This window comes from Leptomonas pyrrhocoris (genome assembly GCF_001293395.1).
Source record: "Leptomonas pyrrhocoris isolate H10 chromosome Unknown, whole genome shotgun sequence".
Lineage (NCBI taxonomy): Eukaryota > Euglenozoa > Kinetoplastea > Trypanosomatida > Trypanosomatidae > Leptomonas > Leptomonas pyrrhocoris.
This window is the reverse complement of record NW_015438363.1, coordinates 622,037-641,619: the sequence shown is the minus strand read 5'-3', so window position 1 is coordinate 641,619 and position 19,583 is coordinate 622,037. Positions and strand designations below refer to the sequence as shown.

The 19,583-nt window shown below is 60.0% G+C and overlaps 5 protein-coding genes across 7 annotated transcripts; all 5 read right to left on the bottom strand.

Annotated features, from left to right (window-relative positions):
• On the bottom strand, positions 1 to 4,421 carry ABB37_04395 (putative transmembrane protein; the record flags this gene model as incomplete). The annotated part of the gene is made up of 1 exon (XM_015802062.1): positions 1 to 4,421. A coding segment is annotated over exon 1 (4,225 nt), but the record flags the coding sequence as incomplete, so codon positions are not given.
• A 300-nt stretch (positions 4,422 to 4,721) lies between these two features.
• On the bottom strand, positions 4,722 to 6,212 carry ABB37_04394 (putative molybdopterin synthase sulfurylase-like protein; the record flags this gene model as incomplete). 2 transcript variants are annotated; one of them, XM_015802060.1, is made up of 1 exon in its annotated part: positions 4,722 to 6,212. In XM_015802060.1, the coding sequence occupies exon 1, from the start codon at positions 6,084 to 6,086 to the stop codon at positions 4,722 to 4,724; it is 1,365 nt and encodes a 454-aa protein (XP_015659461.1). In that variant the 5' UTR covers positions 6,087 to 6,212. The 2 variants fall into 2 exon arrangements, with proteins under 2 accessions (XP_015659461.1, XP_015659462.1); XM_015802061.1 differs by having other exon boundaries at positions 4,722 to 6,205.
• Positions 6,213 to 6,646: 434 nt separating this feature from the next.
• ABB37_04393 (hypothetical protein) lies at positions 6,647 to 10,680 on the bottom strand (the record flags this gene model as incomplete). Of its 2 annotated transcripts, none has more annotated exons than XM_015802058.1 (1): positions 6,647 to 10,680. In XM_015802058.1, exon 1 carries the CDS (start codon positions 10,565 to 10,567, stop codon positions 6,647 to 6,649), a length of 3,921 nt encoding a protein of 1,306 aa, XP_015659459.1. In that variant the 5' UTR covers positions 10,568 to 10,680. The 2 variants fall into 2 exon arrangements, with proteins under 2 accessions (XP_015659459.1, XP_015659460.1); XM_015802059.1 differs by having other exon boundaries at positions 6,647 to 10,677.
• A 396-nt stretch (positions 10,681 to 11,076) lies between these two features.
• Positions 11,077 to 15,207, bottom strand: ABB37_04392 (hypothetical protein; the record flags this gene model as incomplete). The annotated part of the gene is made up of 1 exon (XM_015802057.1): positions 11,077 to 15,207. Exon 1 carries the CDS (start codon positions 15,121 to 15,123, stop codon positions 11,077 to 11,079), a length of 4,047 nt encoding a protein of 1,348 aa, XP_015659458.1. The 5' UTR covers positions 15,124 to 15,207.
• A 296-nt stretch (positions 15,208 to 15,503) lies between these two features.
• Positions 15,504 to 18,227, bottom strand: ABB37_04391 (hypothetical protein; the record flags this gene model as incomplete). Its single annotated transcript, XM_015802056.1, has 1 exon — positions 15,504 to 18,227. The coding sequence occupies one exon, from the start codon at positions 18,225 to 18,227 to the stop codon at positions 15,504 to 15,506; it is 2,724 nt and encodes a 907-aa protein (XP_015659457.1).
• Positions 18,228 to 19,583: the final 1,356 nt, after the last annotated feature.

The following is a 19,583-nucleotide window of genomic DNA, read 5'->3' as shown; positions in this document are numbered from 1 at the left end:
CGCTTTCCATGCACCGCTCCACCCTCGGCGCTGTCGCCGCTAATGCTATGGTCGGTACTGTCGCGGTAAAGCTGTCCATTAGAGCGGTGCTCGCCGCGTGTGTGACCCTCCTGCTGATCGACGCAGCGGCATTGCGTTCCAGCAGTTCCCACTCCGTCGACAGGGACGGCCGCGTCGCAGAGGCGGTGGCGGAGTACGACTCGCCCGCCGTCGCCGCCGCCCGCTCCGCAAATGCGTTGTTGTTCATCGTGCTGCGGCGACGACGCATCGCCGCGCGGCCTTGCTCCGCTATCTCCTGAGCGATGGTGTGGCGTAGCTGGTGGAACCGCTCCTGCTTGCGATGCAGCAGCGCTGTCAGCACCACCGCACTGAGCCGGTACGCGTCCACGCGGTGCAGTCGCATCACACGCAGACACACACCGGCGAGGACCATGACCAGCGAGACCAGCACCAGTGGGGAGCACGCGATGAAGATGAAATAGCTCTGCGGCGAGGTGAAGCACCGCACCATCGTCTCTAACACCTCCGCGAGCGCGTACAGCCCGTTAAAAAGAGTTTCGAGCTGATGGGGCCACGGCACGGCGATGAGTATAAAGAGGGACGTTACCTGCACCGCCAGCAACAGGCTACGAATGGACAGCCCCGACAGCGTGGAGGGCGGAACCAACGCCATGAGCACCACAAAGGTCGTCATGATCAACACCATGCCGAATACAACGAGGAAGACGAGAAAGCCCTGGAGGCCGCGGGGGAGGCATTTGCGACACGCCCTGCCCAGCGTGTGGTACCCCAGATCACACTCGCCACACAGCACACCGTGGTAACCGGCGGCGCACTGCCCGTCGTTCACGCATGCCTCTGCCATGCCGAACGCGAATCGGCAGCTCGTGAACTGCGTCGTGGAGGCGTTGTGGCGCCAGTAGCCGTCCTTGGCCCTCACGTTAGACGTGCCGTCGCATATGCCGTGCGCGGGACACGCATCGCACACGATGCGAGAGTGCAGCGGCAGCAGCAGCTGGCCTTCGCTCCCGAATTCGGCCGTTGTTACAATCCTACTCACACGATCCGCCTCACACGGCATCACGATGATGGGGGGCGATCGAATCGTCGGCTGCGGCAGGTCGCATGTCACGTTGAGGTAAAACTGCGTAGAGAAGTCGATGGCGGGGAAGGAGATGTTGCTGAGGTAGAAGAGGTTGTTCAGCGGCGTTGACACCTCCCACGCGGCGCCATACGGCTCTCTGCGCACCACCTCCGCATTGCCCTTCGACCTTTGCAGCACGACCTCTTTGTACAGCTGCACGGTCAACGACCCGACGAGCACCGAGTCATTCAGGAAGGAATACACGTTTCCACATGCGTCCCGCACGCCCACGACGGGCTGCTGCAGCAGCAACGACGCGTCGGGGTAGTACCAGGTCGAGGGCTGACCCACAAACACCGGCGCGTACGGCGCGCCCTCCCGCACCTCAATCCGCACAGAGCCCCGGTGATAGTCCAGAAGCTTGTCCGTTCCGTTGCTGACGTAGACGTAATAGGTGAATTTTCCGATAGGAGGGCACTTCAGTGTGATCCCGACAAACGAGGCCCTGCCGTCGGCGGCGAAGGGTTGCACAATGTCTCCTTCCACCGACGCGACGGAGGCCGCTGTTGAATCGGCTTTCACCGTGTTGTTAAGCGGCACGACACCGCCCCCATTCATCAGCCAGGTGTCGTTGAAGGAAAGCACGGCGTATAGCGGCGACAACAAATCTGGCAAGTCAACAGCGTTGCGGACTGCGTCGGCAAGCACAGCTTCGATGTCCGGTAGCGCGACTTGTGCAGAGGATTGAAGACATATGGTGGTGTGGGTCGCCGGTTCCTGCGCCGACGCGTGTGAGATATCGCTGGTTTGACCGGAATTGTTCTGCACTCCTACCTGCACACGCACTTGCGTGGCGACCCCCTGTACGCTGAACGCCGCCGACGTCGGGGACACAACAGTGCCGTCGATGGACACTGACACGAAGGTGCGACAGCCAATCATCTTCATATCGTGAAATTCGCAGCGCAAGGCCGTGGCGTTGATGTACGTCGCCGGTGCCGTGATGTTTGGCCTTCCTTGGTTGATAAGCGACCAAAAATAACACGTGCTGTCGAGTCCGTACACCGACCCGTTGACGAAGTTGTGGCCCGTCACGATGACGGCGACGTTAGTGTTCGCCGTGGCAGAGTTCCGCCCTGTCTTCTCATTTATGGCCTTTTCCACCACCGGCGTCGCCACGTACGCGAGCGGCGCCGCAGCGGGCGATACGACGGCGTGCAGCGGCAGGGCAGAGGGGACTGCCCAGGGCTGCGTGTACGGCAGTCGCAACGAGACGGGGTGCAGCGTGCACAGCGCTGCGGATAGCGACGGTGCCGCGCAGACGAGTGCGGTGGAGTTGCTGAAGTTGGCCACGATGACGGCATCGGCGCTGCCGTTAAAAACACATTGCATCCCGGGAGTGAGGCCGAACCCGAGCGCACGGACCGACAACCCGCCCGCGACGTCCACGGCGCGTGGGAGCAACGTGGAGAGGCCAAACGCGGCGTACGTGTACACCCGCACCGTTGCATCGGCCCGTCGCACAACCAAGTACAAGAAGCGCGTTTCGTTGGACAGGCTGAGCGACATAATCTCCTCCGTGCCGTCATCGGTGAAGGTTGTTGGAAGCGGACTCGGCTGCTGCACCGGCACCACTTGTGTGGTCGCACTGGAGTCACCGTCCACGGTCGACATATTCACCCGCACAAGATACCTCTGCGCCTGCCCCTTCTCAGAATTTCGGTGTTGACCGCACTCCACAGCGACATACAGATGCGACAGGGCGTAGTCATCCACCACCATCGCCGCCACATTACACACGCCGGTAAGGATCTGCAGTAGCACCACCTCCTGTTGATTATCTCCCCTTGATTCGCCTGCGGAGGTCGGTGTCGTTGCCTGTTGCTGCTGCTGCTGCTCCGTTGTGCAGTCGGTGCCGGACGCGAGCAGCGTCACGTACGTCGCATTGCGTTCGCGCGAGGTCAGCGCTAAAAAAATACCTCGTTTCGACGCTGCGAAGGCAACGGGAAGGCAGTCCACGCACTGCGCTGCGATAAGAGAAGCGTAGCACCTCGCAAAGCGCTCGCTGACAGACGCTGGCGCGATGGGCACGTCCGCCACGTCGCGATGCACCTCAGGGAGAGTGATGCCCACAATATCCCACGCATACACAGCGGGCCACGGCGACGTGGAGGAAGACGCGGCCAGGGATGGTTTTGTGAAGGCGAGCGCGTACAGCGTCGAGTTCCCACTCTGCTGCCCTTCCGCCGGCTGCACCAAACTCTGTGGGAACGAGGACGGGCCTAGTGTCCAGTACTGGGCAGCGGAGAAAGGAGTCTGGACCTCTTCGAAGCAGATGGTGCCGTCCCAAAACGGCGTGACAACACGGGTCGAGAAGCCGTCCACGGCACCAGTCCGTAACACGAGCGACGCCCCAGAAAGAAGATTTTTTGCCGTCGAGGCGGAAGCTGGCTCCAAAGGCGGCGCATCGCTCGCAAATGTACGCAACGCCTTGCGCAGGTAGCGATGGATGACTGTGTAGTAGTGACCGTGATTCATCGTACTCGTCTTTCGCGCTGTCGTCGAGCCGGGCGGCGCCGCTCCACGTCTGCTCGTTTCGTCCGGTGCGACGGTGGTGGTTGAAATAAACAGCTCGTACCGGTTCGCAAAAATGCACGCCGTGGCCCAACCAGTGAGGTAAATCTCATTCACCTGCTCAAAGTAATAGGCTGGCGTGTACGTCGTGGTGTCGCCACCGTCGTAACTCTCCGTCACCGTGGCGCCAGCAGACTCGGTGATCACCATCGAACCTGACAGGCTTTTGATTTCAAACACGTGCAGCACATCAGCGCCGGTGTAAACGACTTGGTTCTCCACGTCTACGCAGTAGATCCCCTGCAATGAGGTGTTGACGACACCGCCGTAGACCGGCAGCGGCTCGCGGGTGGTTTCAGACGGCGTGGAGGACGTTAAAGAGGCCACAATTTGTGTCGGTGACCACGACACGGCATCGAAGCGCGTCAGCGCGGCGCGGCTTGCCACCGCAGCGCACCACAGCGTTGTCAGCACCGTGAACAACACCAGCAGCAGCGGTCGCGTTAACGAGCACCGTCTACACAACAATCGACCACTGGTGCAATGGCTTCGCAACCTTCGTTTCATTACGTATATGCACACACTAACCAAGAGGCACGGGCAGCTACTTGACACGCACACATACAGATACATACACACAGAGAAGTAAGCGATTCACAGGAATTAAGATAAACAAAAAGAACTTTGTGGTCTATAGGGATGTAGAGCTACATCCCTGCTGTTGAGAGTGTGACCAACCGCAGTGGACTGGTTGAATTCAACTGGTGAGCGGAAGATGCAACGACTCAAAGGGAGACGCAACAAAGGGGGAAAAACAAAACCGCTTGTGAAGAGGAAGAAAGCCCAGCTGGCGTGCACGGGTGCCATTTTTTTGTGGGGGGTGCGCGAAAAGTGGCTGTCACCGTTTGTAAAGGACAGCGGCGGGAACCACCAAGGAGCGATTCCCAATAATGGGGAGACAGTGCAGCACTAGAGAAGGTTCCGGTAGTAGCGCTGCATTTTTGAAAATACTTTTCAAATATTATTATTATTTTCATTAAGCAGGGTAATATGAATGTCAATCTTAATAGAAGGGAAACTCGCGGTCTACCTTGCGGTGATAAGCGTTCAGTCCACCCTCAACGTTCTTGAAGACAAACGTGTGCATCAGGCTTGCAACATGTTGCGTATCCTGATGCTCATCCACGCTATCCAGCGCGCGCTCAATGAGCTTCACCGCCTTGACCGAATTGATTCCGCGCCGGCACACCACGAAAACGGGCACAGGAGCCGTGCGGGACGCTTCCGTGTTGTCCGTCGTGCCCGTCGTCTTCACGGCATCGTGCAGCAACTCGTCCAGTTGCGCGAGCAACGTTCCGGCCCGCTCCCACTGCAGCAGCCTTTCATACGGCACACATATAGAATGCGGCAGGTGCGCCATGTCGTACTGCACACCCGCTCGCACATCCAGCGTGAGGGTTGCTGAGGCGGCGGCGCGCCTTTGCGCTGCGAAGTCTTCCACCGTGCACGAGGTGGATGGAGAGAGCGGCCCCGGCACCGCTGCGCAGCCGGCGCCGACGTATTCGGGCCGACGCGACGCGGCGAGCTCCGTCAGCAGCGTCGTCTCTGCCAGCGCTGACGGGCTGCACGCGGTGCACTGCGGCTGCTTCCCACGCAGCTGCACCACCCGCGAAGTGAAGCGCAGCCCGTTGAAGACAAACAAGCGGCCATTCAGCGCCTCACCGACACCGGTGAGCACCTTCAGCGTTTCTAGCGCCTGCAAGCACCCGATCATGCCCGGCAGTGGGCCCATCACCCCGCTGTCATTGCAGCTGCCGACCGCCTCCTTCGGGGGTGGCAGCGGAAAAAGGCAGCGGTAGCACGGGCCGTCCCGATAGCCGTAGACAGACAACTGCCCATCCCAGCCAATGGCACTCCCGCTCACGAGCGGCTTGCGACAACGCATCGCAGCGTCGTTGATCAAGTAGCGCGCAGCCACATTGTCCGTCCCGTCCACCACCACGTCGCAGTCGCGGAAGATGCGTTCTGCGTTGGCCGGCGTGAGGGCGGTGGTGAGCGCCTCGACGTTGGCAGCGGGGAAGAGACGCAGACACGCCGCCTTCGCACTTTCCGCTTTGGGCTGGCCAATGCTGGCCATTTGGTGGATCACCTGTCGGTGCAGGTTGGACAGCTCCACCTCGTCAAAGTCGACGATGGTGAGGTGCCCCACACCCGCGCCGGCGAGGTAAAGGAGAACGGTGCTACCCAGGCCGCCGGCCCCGATACACACCACCCGACCGCGTCGGATCTCTTCCACGTGTGCGGCTCCCATTTCCTCCACGAGCATTTGTCGCCCGAAGCGCTCGACGTCGTCTCTTGTGAGCGTCGCCGCAGCCGACTCAAAGGCGCGGCTGCTTGGTGTTGCGGACGACAAGCCAGTGGCGTCCATAATGCCGCGCCTCCCTTTACACACAAATGCAGCGTAGAGGATTGTTTGAGAAAAGTAGACGATGAAACAGCAAAGACGTGTTCCAGCGTGTTCTTGCCGTTTCTTCCTTTTCAGGTACTTGCGTCTTGGTGCATTGAGAAAAAAGAAATGAAGGGGCAAAGCTAAAGGAGATGACGGTGATGAACGGTGGCATGGTGGTGACAGAAAAATGGAGATAACATGGCGCTGAACAAACAACAACACATCAACGAAGAACACATAGGCAGCAGCAACGCATCGCTGAGCTCTGGTGAAATGAAAGCGAGGCATCCGTTAACTATCGTCTATGTTGCGGCTAATACACACACACACACACACGTATATATGTATATGTACGTTCCTTTTCCCATGCAAACACATTGGTCGGCGTTTCCCTGATGCTTCTCCGCTTCTTTGGTCCGATGTTCCCTTTAAGCAGAAGCGAAGCACAACAGCCAAACATACTATAAAGAGTAACCGCCAACTCTCCCCTCTTTGCGGCGCAGCCTGAGCGCCATCGAAACGTTAAAAGGATTCAGCTCTCAAAGCGGTGCGCGCGCCCCTTGAGTCGTCGCCGACCGTGCCGCCGGCATGTACTGATCGAAGTAGCACGGTGCAACGGTGTGCGTCCATTCCTTCTCGTTGTACCGATGAAGGTAGCCGCGCAGCACGTCCATCCACATCGGGAGCGACTTGGCGGCGCGTGAGATCAGCGGAATGGGCTCCCTCGCGTTTGGTTTCGCACTCCCGTTCAAAACGGCAGCCACGCGCGTTGCTTGAGCCATGAGCTGCACCACCAGCTGCGTGGCTTCTACTGGGAATTGCTGCAGAAGACTGGCCGCACCGACCGCCAGCACCGTCGCGTCCACGTCGTCTTTCTTCTCGGCCGGAATGCAGCTGTCGAACTGGGCGCTGTAGGCGGTGTGCTCCACGTTGAGCAGCACCGTGACGCACAGCGGCAGCACAAAGAGAGGCAGCGCCATCGTGGCTGGAACAGGGGTTGCGGCACCATCGGCTGCTTTTGCAGAAGTTGTGGCGGCGCTAGGCATGGAGTGCGCCACGCCTGCACCGTTATCCGCCACTTCGTAGATAGAAGCCAGCGGGTCAGCCTGTCCAACTGCCTCCAGGAGCGGCGCCGTGTTGCACAGAAGTCCTTCGGGCAGGTCTGTGCACGGCTGCGTGGTGCTCGTCGCGAAGCCGCTGCCAAATGCTCCACTGAGGTGGGCTGCGAGGGTGGTCAGTAGGGAGGTGTCGACGGCTTGCAGGCACGCGACCAGCGATGAGCTGTCCTGCCTGCTGTCAGACCGCAACTGGTGGGCGATGAGCTGGCGCATCAGCCCAAGACGACCGATGCGCATCAAGCCAACACTCACCTCTTTGGTGGCCGCACAGCTGGTGAAGTGGGTGGCGAGCTGATCGTAGCCCTGTGCAAACGCCTCCGCATTCGGCGTGGATGCCGGGGGCATGCACCGCGTCCACGTTTCTTGCAACAACGCGCGACACACGGCCCCACCCTGCACCACCGACTCCGCCAGGCGCAGCACGGTCTGCTGAATGTATTTCACCATTAAAAGAGAGAGGAACTCGTCCAGGCAGGTGAGGCCCACGCAGTCGATGGCCTCCGCGATGCGCGTGAAGAGCCGCGGCCCGACGCTCTCGCACAAGCGCTTGCGCGTGAACCACGCACCGTAAGCAGGGAAGTAGATGGCCTCCGCGGGATCCGTCAGCTGAAGCAGGTGCTGAACCAGGTGACCTAGAAAGCTGTACGGGCTCTTCGGATGCGCGGGGGCGAAGTACGGAATGGAAATGCTTGTGCTCTGATACGGCGAACTCCACGGGTACACCTTCTTTGGGCAAAACACGTTGCACTCCATCTGCAGCGTAAAGCGAACAATGCGCTGAAACTCTTCGAGCCAAATCTGCAGCCCGTGCACGTTGACAAAGTCTTGAATGTATTCAAAAGAGTTGCGCACTCCGCGCAGGCGAGAGCTGAGGTAGGTGAGCTCCTTGTCCAGCTGCTCCACCGTGGACGGCTTCGCCTTGTCGAACCAGATGCCGGCGTGCAACTCCCGCGTAATGTGCTCAACCAGCTCTTTGCGAATGCCGTCCTCTAAGAGCTGATGCGGGTTGACACGCACCACGCCGACCGTGGTCTCCTCCATCGCCAGAAGCCCGGCAGCGTAGCGTGCGATGTCTGCCGTGTACGCCGATAGCTGCTCACGCGTCTCCAGCTGGCTCCACTTCTTCCACTCCTCGCGCTGCAGCTTGCTCGGGCACTCCTGCAGAGTGTGGGTGAGCAGGTACATGACCTTATGCAGCACCTCAAAGATGGAAGTCGGGATCACCTGCAGAACGTTGCGCAGGAAGGATACCACCTCCTCGGAATAAAAGCTCGAGGTGAGCGCAAGAGCACGCTCGAGTCGCATGTCAGCACTCGTGCACCCGAGGACGATACCCTGGTCAATACGAATGCACGGCAAGTGCAGCAATAGGGATACCTTCACAAAGAGGGCTCGCATCCGCGCCGCCACTACCGGCTGCGATTGAATCCGCGCTTGCAGCTCCCGCACCAGGTAACCGCCCGCTGAAAAGCGCTCCCACGCGTAGCTGAGGTCTGCCACCGTGGCCAGCCGTCCCAACACGCGCCGCTCCGCGTTCATGTAGCGCAGCATCTGATGCAGATCACCGCAGGTCTCACGCACGTGCTGCAGCACCTGGAGTTGCTGATTTACCTGGTCAAACTCTTGAATGTTTTCCAGCGCCGCGATAAACCGCTGCAGCTTGCGCCGCGTCGCGTTCGCGTCGTGCTGCTTCACGTGCAGGCTTGACACGCGTGCCGCGACCTCGCGAAACCACCGCTGCAGCTCCTCGTCCTGCAACGTCTTGTCGAGAAGGTTGTCGGGCGAGAAGAAGTGCGCGAGCTTCTTCAGCTTCGCCACGGCCTGCCGCTTGGCGTGAGACCACCGCGTCGACTTCTCCTCTAATAAAACCGCAAAGCGAGACTGCACGTGGTACTCTAGCTGCGCCGTCGAGAGCAGCAGCGTGAGCAACTCCTCTCTGTCAAACGCCGCGATGATCGACCGCTCCGCCGCGGCTGCAGCACCCACCAAACCTGCCGCGGCGGCGGCGGCGCTCGTCGGCTCTGCTCGAGATGGCGAGGACGCTGGGCTGGAGGGGTAGGAAGGTCCGTCAACAAGAACTACTGCCTCTGCACACGCGCCGTGGAGGACAAACCAGCGCAGCACCACATTCGCCTCCGTGATGATGGGCAGCAACGAGGCGTGTACGTTGTCGAGGACGTAGCTCTCCGTCAGCACGCCTTCCTGCAGCACCGCCTCCACCCGCTCCGTGCTGCGTGAGAGCATACTGCGCATCATCTGCAGGTGGTAGGTGATGTTGTGCGGCTCCAAGGTGCGCCGCAGCGCCTCTCGCGCGGCTGGGAACGCCGCCCAGGTCACCGCGAGGTCGGCGGTGTACCCCGCGTAGTAGTGCACCACCCAACTATCGGCAAAGTGCCTCTCGACGAGCTCCTTCATCACCGGCGCCTGCTGAGAAAGAACGTCGCCGCAGAAGAAGAGCAGCACGTACACAAGGCCGCCCTGGAGGGCCATCGCCGCGCTGTGGTGCTCGGGGTTCGGGTAGTGGCTCGCCATGCGGTAAATATCATCGGAGCGGAGGCACGCCAGTAGTCGACCGACGACGCCCTTCTGAATGGGAACACGCTCAAAGAAACGCAGCGGATAGGTGGAGTCGCCAAGTGAGCTATAGTTTCTGTCCGTCGGCGAAGAGGCCGAAGACGTTCCGGAAGCGGGGCGGCTTCCGACAAACCTGTTGCCCCGGCGCGCTTCATCGTCGGTGGACCGGCACAGCTCCGCCACTTCCACCGTGTGGGTTTCACCGGAGCCGCGGTAACGCACGTAGCTGACGATCAGCCGCTCCCGCACGACCCCACCGATTTTGTGGTCCATCAGCAGCAGCAACACCCCGTACAGCTGGTACACCTCGCAGAGCAACTGACGGCCCTCCAGGGAGTCGAGCACGGTGTCGAGTGTCTGTGCCACGTACTGCCCATCTTGAATCTCCCGCACGAATCGGTTTAGTTCCGTGACGTAGCCGTAGATGCTGCGAAAAAGAGCCATGAAATTCTCGAGGAGTGGCATGTGGGTGTCGTAGAACTCCTTGTCCAGTGCGAGCAGCTCGGCCGCCTCCGCGACGGCCTTCTCGATGCTGTCCTGGTTTGTAAAGTAACGGAAGTCGAAGATGACCTTCGCGTACGGCGAGTCGTCGGGCGAGATGAATTCGGTGGGTATGTGCGCGGCGAGACGCTGCAACGTGGCGATGATGGCGCTTCCTCTCGCCGCCAGCTGCAGCGCATTGCGGCCACAATCGTCATCGAGGAAGCTGTCGCTGTGCAGCTCCCGCTCTGCCGCTGACGACGCCTGGTCGCGCAGAAGCACAGACATTGCTCGAACTACGATAGGGGAAACCAGAAAATGATAGGCAGAAAAACAGCAGAACAAAGACACCTCAGCCGAATCAGTTTTTCTTCTTTGTTTCCCGGCTGATGTGCACTGCTGGGAGGTTAAGAGAAAAGGGAAAAGACCCAGAGGAAAAGGCGGAAGATGAAAGAGAAGACTGATCAGCCATGGAAACAGAGCGCTTGTACGGAAGGGTGTCTCCTTTTCATTGCGGCTAGTCGGTGCAGGAAAGTGATAACAAAAAGCCGAGATGGGCAAGACAGAGGCTCCCCGAAAACGTGATGTCAGTTTGAAATGGTCTGCTGCGCATCGAAAGAGTAACGAGCACTCTTTTGCCTTTGATGTGTGTTCATACGTTATCTTCTTTTCCTATTCCAGTTTGCTTACGAAGAAGAATGAAGCTCAACATGATCACGAGCCACATTTGAATGGTAAACAGAAGAGATAATAGGTCCCTACAGGCGCGAAGGTGCAACGTCTTGATCTTCCCGCTTTCATGGAATTGCAGAAGCAGACGACGACGAGCTGCAGCCAGATCGGGATGCATCGTTGGCGGAGCTCGTTGCAGAACTCCCGCTAAGTGTGCGTGGAATTTGTCGCCGTTGTCGTTGCATTGCGTGACGTGTGGCAGTCATTCGCTCCTCGTAGCGGGGAGAGGCAAAGCGTGTTTGTAGGAGGGACTCCAACACCCCCCAATGCTGCGCCCACTCCTCTCGCGCGGCGTCCTCGGCAGCGTCCAACGCCACCTCCGCTGACGTCTTTCGCGGCGACGACGAATAGGCCAGAGATCTGGGTTGAGTCTCCACCTCGTTCTTCTCCACCTTCGCCTCGTCATCCAGCGCGTCCTCCACGGACAGCTTCCGTAGTTGACGCAGCATGTGGAGCTGTCGAGCCTTCCATGCGTTCTGGGCCACCAGATCTTCCGCTGCATACGCCGCCGGCGCGGTCTCCGTAGCTGCTGTCCCTGCGTCTGCTTTTGTATTCGACGCCGTCTCTGTTTGCGTCTCTGCTGCGGCACGATGCACCGCACCGTGATCGCTACAGAGCGCCTTCGATGTCTCTGTCACATCTTTATCAGCTTCAGACGCCTCATCGGACCTCGTTGCTGACGGCGCGCGCATACCCGACCCTTGTTCTTCTCCGTTTCCTTCATTGCTCACATCGCCTCCCGCTTCACTCTCTCCTGACAGCCGCTCTTTTTCAGATGCTGACGCCTCCTTCATTTGTGCAGCCGTAACTTGTCTTCCAGCAGGCGTGAAGGGGTTGTAGAGCTGATCAAACGACGGGACAGACGTTGCGGAGCGCAGCGCTGCCTGTCGGCGATGCTTCGTCAGCGCCATGTCCACCTCCAGCGCCGTAAGTGCGTCTGTGCTGTCCGACTCATCTGTGCGGCTTTCGTCGTCGTCGTCGTCGCCGTCGGAGGTGGTGGTGGTGCTAATAGTCGCTGCGTCCCCTCGCTGCGACGCGGGTGGGGCATCGTTTCGTATTGCCGAAGAAGGACGCTCAGCAAGTGGGGATGCGTCGTCTGCCCTCTCGGAGATCGTCATGCTCGATTCCACCGTCGTGTCCACGTCCGCGTCACTGGAAGCGGTAAAGATGGACGAAGCCATCGAGTCCTGCATGTACGCTTTGTTGTCTTGTCGGTCTTGGACACGCGTTCCACGCTTCACCGCCACGTAGATGTTTCGCCGCTGGCTGTGCAATTCCCCCAGCGAGGTATCCGTCTCCGTTGCGACGGCAGACTCCGTGGAGAGCGTGGAGGGTTCGCTTTCGGCCTCTGCGGCTCGCCCCTTCCTCTCCTCGTCCACGTCGCTGGGTATCAAAGAAGAGGGCAGGAGGCCAACGAGCTCCTCCACCTCGGAGGGGACGCTGCTGCTCGTTGAAATAGCCGTGGAGGACAGTTCCGCTAAGCGATCCGCGAGTTCTTCCTCAATCTCGTCCAGGCCTGCCCCCGCATTCGCAAGAAGCCCGAGCTGTCCATCGGAAGCCGCATGACTGGGGCCTGTAACCGCGGTGATGGAGGAGATGCCGCCGGAGGTTCTTCTAGTGCGCTCCAACAGGTCTGCTATATCCTCCTCGATGGACTGAACGCTCTCCGTTGCGATGACGCTGCCCCCAGCAGAGTTGTCCCAGTCATCGACTACTTCGTCGATGCTTTCGGTAACGGCATCGTCGAGCGCGCTCTGCTCCGCGGTGAGGTCTTCCTCAATGACCGAGGAATTCGCGGTGCTGGCCTCGTCGGACAGGTCGGTTGCAATTGCCTCCGATACCTCGTCGTCCTCGCCAGCTCCATGCAGCAGTTGAGAACGTGTGGGCCGTGGACGACGCTGACGATTGTGGGCTGCGGTGTCTTTTGACGGCTGCGCTCCCTTCACCTTCTGCAGCAATCTCTGCATCTCCACGTCGTGCTTCCCCGGAGGTTGACGCAGAGCCGCTCGTCGAGCCTTCGCCAGCGTCTGTGTCTCTTGCAGCAGCCGTGCCTTCTCACGCTGCGCCTTGCCACGCATCTCAATCATCTCTAAGTGGCGAATGAGATGGTCGCGGAACCGTCGGAGGTGGCGGACGTGGTGCAGCTGCGTTTGCAGGTCCTCACGCCACCCCTGCGAGGGAGAGACGGCTCCGTTAGAGACTTCTTGCGAGGTGCGCACCTCAGCGAGCGTGGCGCTGCTGTCGCTGCGTTTCTCTGCTTTCCTCGACCGCGTCGAAGAGGCCGAAGTTTGCGATGAGTTGCCCGAAGAAGAGGAAGAGGAAGAAGGCTGCGACGGCGCCGGCGCTGTCTGCTTTTGTCTGCCCACTCGCACACCAGGCGTGTGAAGAAGCGGCGCGGCGGCGGCAACAGCAGCGTCGCAAGCGGCCAAGAAGCGTTCGACGATTGCACTCGCCGTTGCGCCGTTCTTCTGCACCGTGGACGGTGCCACTAGGGAACTCTGTCTATGATGGCGACGAAGCCCTTGCGTGCCACGACGACGCACGTCCTCGACGTCGGTATCGACACTCACGCCGAACGATGTCACCACCGACGTCTCGCTCGTGCCCGCGACAACGCTATCGGTAAACGACGAAGCGGAGTGCACCGATTGGGGGGAGCTTGAGATGTCCGAGGCCACCGCCTTTCGGTCATGGCGGCGAGTCGTTGTGCCGTCTTCGTCGTCGACTTCGAAGAGGTCGCTACTGTACGAGTCCGCGGCGCTGTCAACAGACGTGGTGTGCGTTGAGGCAATGCCGTCCTCCACAGCGCTGTCACCAGTGCGAGACAAACCGCGAGCTGCAGTCTCTCGTGCAGTGAAGCTGTTTTGAGAGTACTCGTTCGAGGAGGTGGAGGGCACGGCGGCCGCATCGTTGGTGTGCTTCGTTGATGCCGCTTTCCGTAGCTGACTTGTAGCACGAACATCTCTGGTAGAGGGGTTGAGCGTTATCGGGGAGGCGGCCTTTCGAGGGACCTCCACGTAGCGAAGAACGGGGTACGGCTTTGGCGGTGGCGGCGGACGAACGATTTCCAACCCGGAAGCCGTCACACGGTTCGCGTGTGGAAAGGACTCCTCCACGCCATCGGTGCTCGCCCCTGCGCGGCCGCTGCTGCTGTGCGGTCCCTCGCTGTGCGTCCTTCTGCGCGTCCTGCTGTGCGTGGGCCTCGCTGCTGGTGTGAGCGGACTCGCAACGGAGCGCCCCGCCGAGGAGCTGTCACCCCGCAGCTCACGCGGCTTCGAAAAGGTATTGAGAATGTCCTTCAACAATTCACTCGTTGGGGACATCGCGGAGGCGGAAGACGCCGGAGACGGCGGCACCACGGAAACCAACGCCGGCGCCTTCCCCATGGGGTGCGGAGGCAGTGAGGCAGCAGTTGGATTAGGACCGCCTGTAAAGGAGCGCGGAACCCATTGCGCTGTCTCCTCCGTTGGCAAGGGCGGTATGTCACCCTCGGGCCACACGCGCTTCAAAACTGCCTCTTGACGCTCCTGAATGGCGTGCGTCAATGCATGCGTGCGACGCTGTGCTCGAAGCGCCCGCACAGACTTTTCGGTGAGCTGCAACTGCCGAGTTGCACGTGTCAACTCGCGATGGACTTCCATTTGCTCGCGAAAGCGCTTTTCTACCTCCCTCACACGCATATGAAAAGGCGGCTGTGCGTCGGCTGAATCAACGCCTGCACCACGCGCGTCGCCTTGAGCCTCCGCAGTTCGCGAAGCATCCTCACGATCACCGTCGGGGAGCAGCTCATTTCCTGACGTGTCGAAGTGGGCGATTGAATCGCGAAGTAACGTCTCCTGGTGTATTGGAAGTGCCTCTGTCGTCTCCCACGCTTCGATTCGCGCTGAGACAGATAGAGAAGGCATGCGAAACGGGGTCATCTCATTATTGAGAGCGACTGCTGCGGGAGAGCGCACCAGATGCTCTTTGGCTACGCTAAACTCACGTGGAAACAGGCTCTGGAACACGGTATTATCATGGCCGACCTTGTGGCGCTGGGCGTGGTACGGATGGCTTTCCAGTACATCTATCTGGTGTGCTTCGCTGTGACTGGGAACACATTCCGTGGCCATTTTGTTGCTTGGGCCACCGATTTGTATGAACTCTCTACTCTTCCGTCTTTAGCAGACGGCGACGGACCTCGTTTTACGTGAACTAGATATATGTAAAAAAGAGGAGCGGAGAAGGAGAACAAAATGCGCGAGTGAAGGTGTGGGCAAGACAACACGAAGAAGAGGTGAACCCATACCTGGCTATGCATTTGCTACGAGCGTTTACTGGTGTGTATCGCCGACAGTCGTATGAAGCAGGAATAGCGTCGAACACGTTCACAGAAGCGAAGCAAACACGAACCAGGACGCACAACAGCACTGTCGTGTCGTTGACAAGAAACAGCACTGCTTGATACTAAACTCCGCACTGCAACGGTTTTTGTTGTTGTTCTCCGCTTTGTTCAGGTTGCCATTGAAGTGGAAGATTGCTCCGCGTCCTCATCCACCAGCGACGCACCGAGCAACACGGGTGGCGACGCCAGCACCGCAGTCCCTGGGTGATCCAGCGCGAGCTTTGGCGTCCCGATGAACGGCCGCGACGATCGCGGCCGCATCTCCGGCGGCGACTGCGGCGAGCGAATGTTTTGGCTGGGCCGAGTGCGGGCATTGCGCCACGGCGGCGACGACAGCGCCATCGACGAGTCCGGTGACGAGCTCCACTCGTTGCTGTATTTGTTCCCTCCAGCCCCGATGCCGTGGCTGTTTGTCTGGACGCTGGACGGCGTGGCGCTACCCGTTTGGGGTTCTCTTTCTCCTCCGTCTGATGGGAATCGTGGTGGCGGGGAGGCGGGAAGGCGTCGACGGCGCTGCGGCGACAACGACGATGACGCAGGAGAGCGGTGGCCGCCGCGGGCGAGGAAAGTGCTGGGTGGGTGCTGCGAAGGCTGCGCAAAAGGGCCGTGGGCACGCTGCGGCACCGCGCTGCCTCGCCCCCGCACGGCACGGGTGGATGTATCTTCACAGGAGTCTTTTTGAGCTACGACAGTGGGTGCGTCTCCCCCCTGAGGAGCAGCAGCAGCCGGTATATCGAGCTCGTCCGCACCAGACCACTTCATGCTCCATTGCGGTGACAGGGAAAGGGTGGGTGGTGTCACCATAGCGCTGGTGCTGGTGGCGCAGGGACCCGACGCGCCGCGTAGATGTCGATCACGCCTTTGCAGTAGAGCTTGACGGTAAGAGGACACGAGGTGGCCGGCGGCGCGAGGGACAGCGACGGCGGAAGGTTCTTTCGTGTTTTTGGTGAACGACACAGAGGACGATGCCGCTGCAGGTGGAATGGACGACCCGAGAGAAGCGCTCGCAGGAGACACAAGGGCCTCCGAGGCGGTCTTCGACAGCGGGTGTGACGGCGGCGTCTGCGCTGTGTCAGGGGCAGCACGTAAAGGGTCCGCAGAAGCACGCTCAGCACCCCCTGATTGCACATGTAGCTCCGCTTCTGGGGCAGCCGCAGCGGTGGTGGTGGGCTGGGGAAGAGGGGTAGCGGTGGGGATTACCGTCGTAGGCAGCGAGTTGAGCCGCAACTTCAGCAGCACTTGGTCAAGCGCCGCAGGAGGACGTGGAGAGCTCGTTGCAGAACGGAAGGGTGCCGCGGGTGTTGGTGTGCTGAGAGCAGTGGAGGCGGAGGCGCCAGCCCCAGCGGCATCCGGTGGTGGAATCGTCGGCCGCAAAAGTTCGTGAAAATTGATGAGTCGGCGCTGCGCCGACGTCAAGTAGCAAAAGGCAAGCGCCGCGTTGCTCTCCTCTTGCGCAACCGCCGCAACAGAGGCAGGAGCAGCGACAGCAGCGGAAAAAGGGGCTGGCGGTAACGACGAGGATGATGGAGTGAAGGGCGACGACACGGACGGAGGCAACGGCGGAAAAACGATGTCGTGCGGCGCACCGTCAAGATTGATGGGAGTTCTCTTCCTTTCAAAAAGGTCGTGACAGTTTGTGTCGCTCCGCTCCTGCGGCGGGAGCGAGCCAGCGTATTCGAACGCTGGCACGTGGCCCAGCGACTCGTGACGAGCCACTGTCGGCGACGACGCGCTCGCTGCAGCTGCGACCGGTGCAACTGCAGGGGCCGTCGCAGTGCCGTAGCGGTGCACAGAGCAGCTCGCGGACGACAAAGACACCTCCGACTCCTCCGAGAGCGCCGGCGCCGCCGGGAACCACTGCGGAGCGTCGCTCGTAGTTTCCACCTCTGGCACGATGATGCGCAGTTTGTTGTGCTCACGCGGAGCACCCCTATCGTCGTATCTTTCCGCCTCTCCGTTCCTCCGCTCCTGGCGTGGCGCACGGCTCACACCTGCCGGCTCGGACAAGGTACCGTCTTGCAACGTCAGCTCGTTCTCTTCCGATGACGCGTGGAACAGGGCGGCGCTGTCGTGACGCGGAAAGCGCAGTGCACCACCCAGTGGCGTGTACACGGCGGAAGTCTGGCCCGAGCCGAAGGAGTCGCCGAAGGAGACGGAGGATGGCAGTCCCGTGACAGGGGTGTGCGGCACCGCGAGGCTGCGGCGCGGTGGTTGCGGCTCTATGCCAAGCATGCGCGCATACTTTCTATACGCCGTGGTCTCCCCGTTTGGAAGCGAAGAGGCCTCGTTTTGCGACTTCGCGTGTTGCAGCTGTTGCTGCTGCCGACCTGGCCCTGACGGTGACCCGTCTTGATCTGCCAGATCGGTGAAGCTAATAGAACGGGTCGGCTTCGTCTGGACACCACTGCGACTGGAACCCTTGATGGAGGGGGGAGTTCGCACCGGCGAGTTCGGTGCGACGCCGCGCGAGGATGAGAGAAAGATGCTGCTGTAGCGGCGCAGCGCGTTGCGTGGGTCACCGGCAGCCTGTGGCAAAGGAGTGGAGGTGCAACATTGATGCGTTGCTTCGTCTGTATTGGCGCGAAGACCGGCAAAGGGGTCCGCAGAGGTGCCAGCGTCTATGCCATTGTGCGGGCGCGGTTCCGACTGCACGCCACCGTTGTTGCTGACCGGTACTGGCTGTTTCGCTGCGTCGAAAACATCCGCAAGGGTCAACGCATCGGTACACGGAAGCCCGCTCAACAAGATGGACTCCACTTCCCTCGGTGGGTGACCGCCTGCTATGCCGCTTCGGCAGCGAAGTCGCACCACTACGCTTGTTTTACCTTCCATGACACCCCCGGGAAGGGAGGAGCGTGTTTGGCAGTCACTGCTATCCATCGCCTGAGCTGACTTCATGGACTTGGCTGCTGCACCCTTGAAGCTCCAGTCAAGCGAGTAGAAGATGGAAAAGGGAAGCCAGTAGGGCAGTCGTCTTTCTTCACGCAAAGGGTGATTGCTACGAGGGGCCGCAGACGGCGCAAAAGAGAGCGTGCTTTCACCTGTGCTGTCACGAGCCGCCCTGCGCACCGCCTTTACAACACTCTTGTGAGATTTCTCTTGCGAGACCTCCTTAGACCCCTGCCGCGTCCAATCCTGCTGTGCTACAACGTCACTTTTACCGATAGAAGTGTGCAACGCTCCACGACTGGCACTGAAGCCGTGCGAAGATGAGCCAAGAGGACGGATGCGCAGCCCACACTCAGCGTGCAACGACGAAGGTGAAGGAGAGGATCCGACCACCTCCACGGTGGCTGCGGTGGGCGCCGTGAAGGGAGCAGAGTCATCGCCGGCAGCGGCAGCAGTATAAACGAACTGCACACAACAACACAGCACAAAGGATGCAGTTGGTGCAGGCGGTAGCATCGGCGGAGCTGGCGAAAAACACGCGTCGTGGTAAGGTGGTGAGTCGGAGGGCATCAACAACTGCCTACGCCTTCTTTCTGATACTAAGGCGTCGCTCGACAGCGTTTTCGGCTGTCCCTGCACAGAGAGAGACGAGGCGAAGAGGCATAAAAACACGTACGGAGATCCGAAAACCCCAACAGTTAATGCGAACGTGTTCGGAGTTTGTTTGATGTGAAAGAGAGGTCGACGTGAAGTTGACGGAGAGGAAGAGAGGGCAGTAACACAAAGGACAAAAAGAAGACGAGGGAGTTCGAGAACAGCAGCGCCGCCTTCGAGAGGGCAATCCTGTTTTGTGTCACGTGAGGCATCGCAAAAAGGCGGTCCCGCATCGCCCCCGAAATGGGGCCATTTTCAACGCGTTTTGGGGCATTCGCAAGAGTCTGTTCAATGGAGAGCGCAAAAAAACTTGCAGGGAAGCGTGTCAAAGACGTGCGGAACGACGTGGCTGCACTCCATAAAGCCGGAACCGCACCCGTGACTACTGACACCACCAGAAAAAAAAAACACGTCACGTTCAACGAAGGGTTGCAGCAAGACAGAAAATCAGATGACGTTGCACATGGTTGTGGATCCGTTCTTTCTTTTACTATTTCTATTTCTTTAAAGATCTTTTGCGAGCCCAAGGGAGCTGTTGACGGTAAAACCCTCTAAACTCGCACACCTGTAGAGCCCTCGGCGCAGAGGCCAAAGGCCACAACACCAAAAGAAAAAGAAAAAGCCCAAGACGTCCCGATACCACTG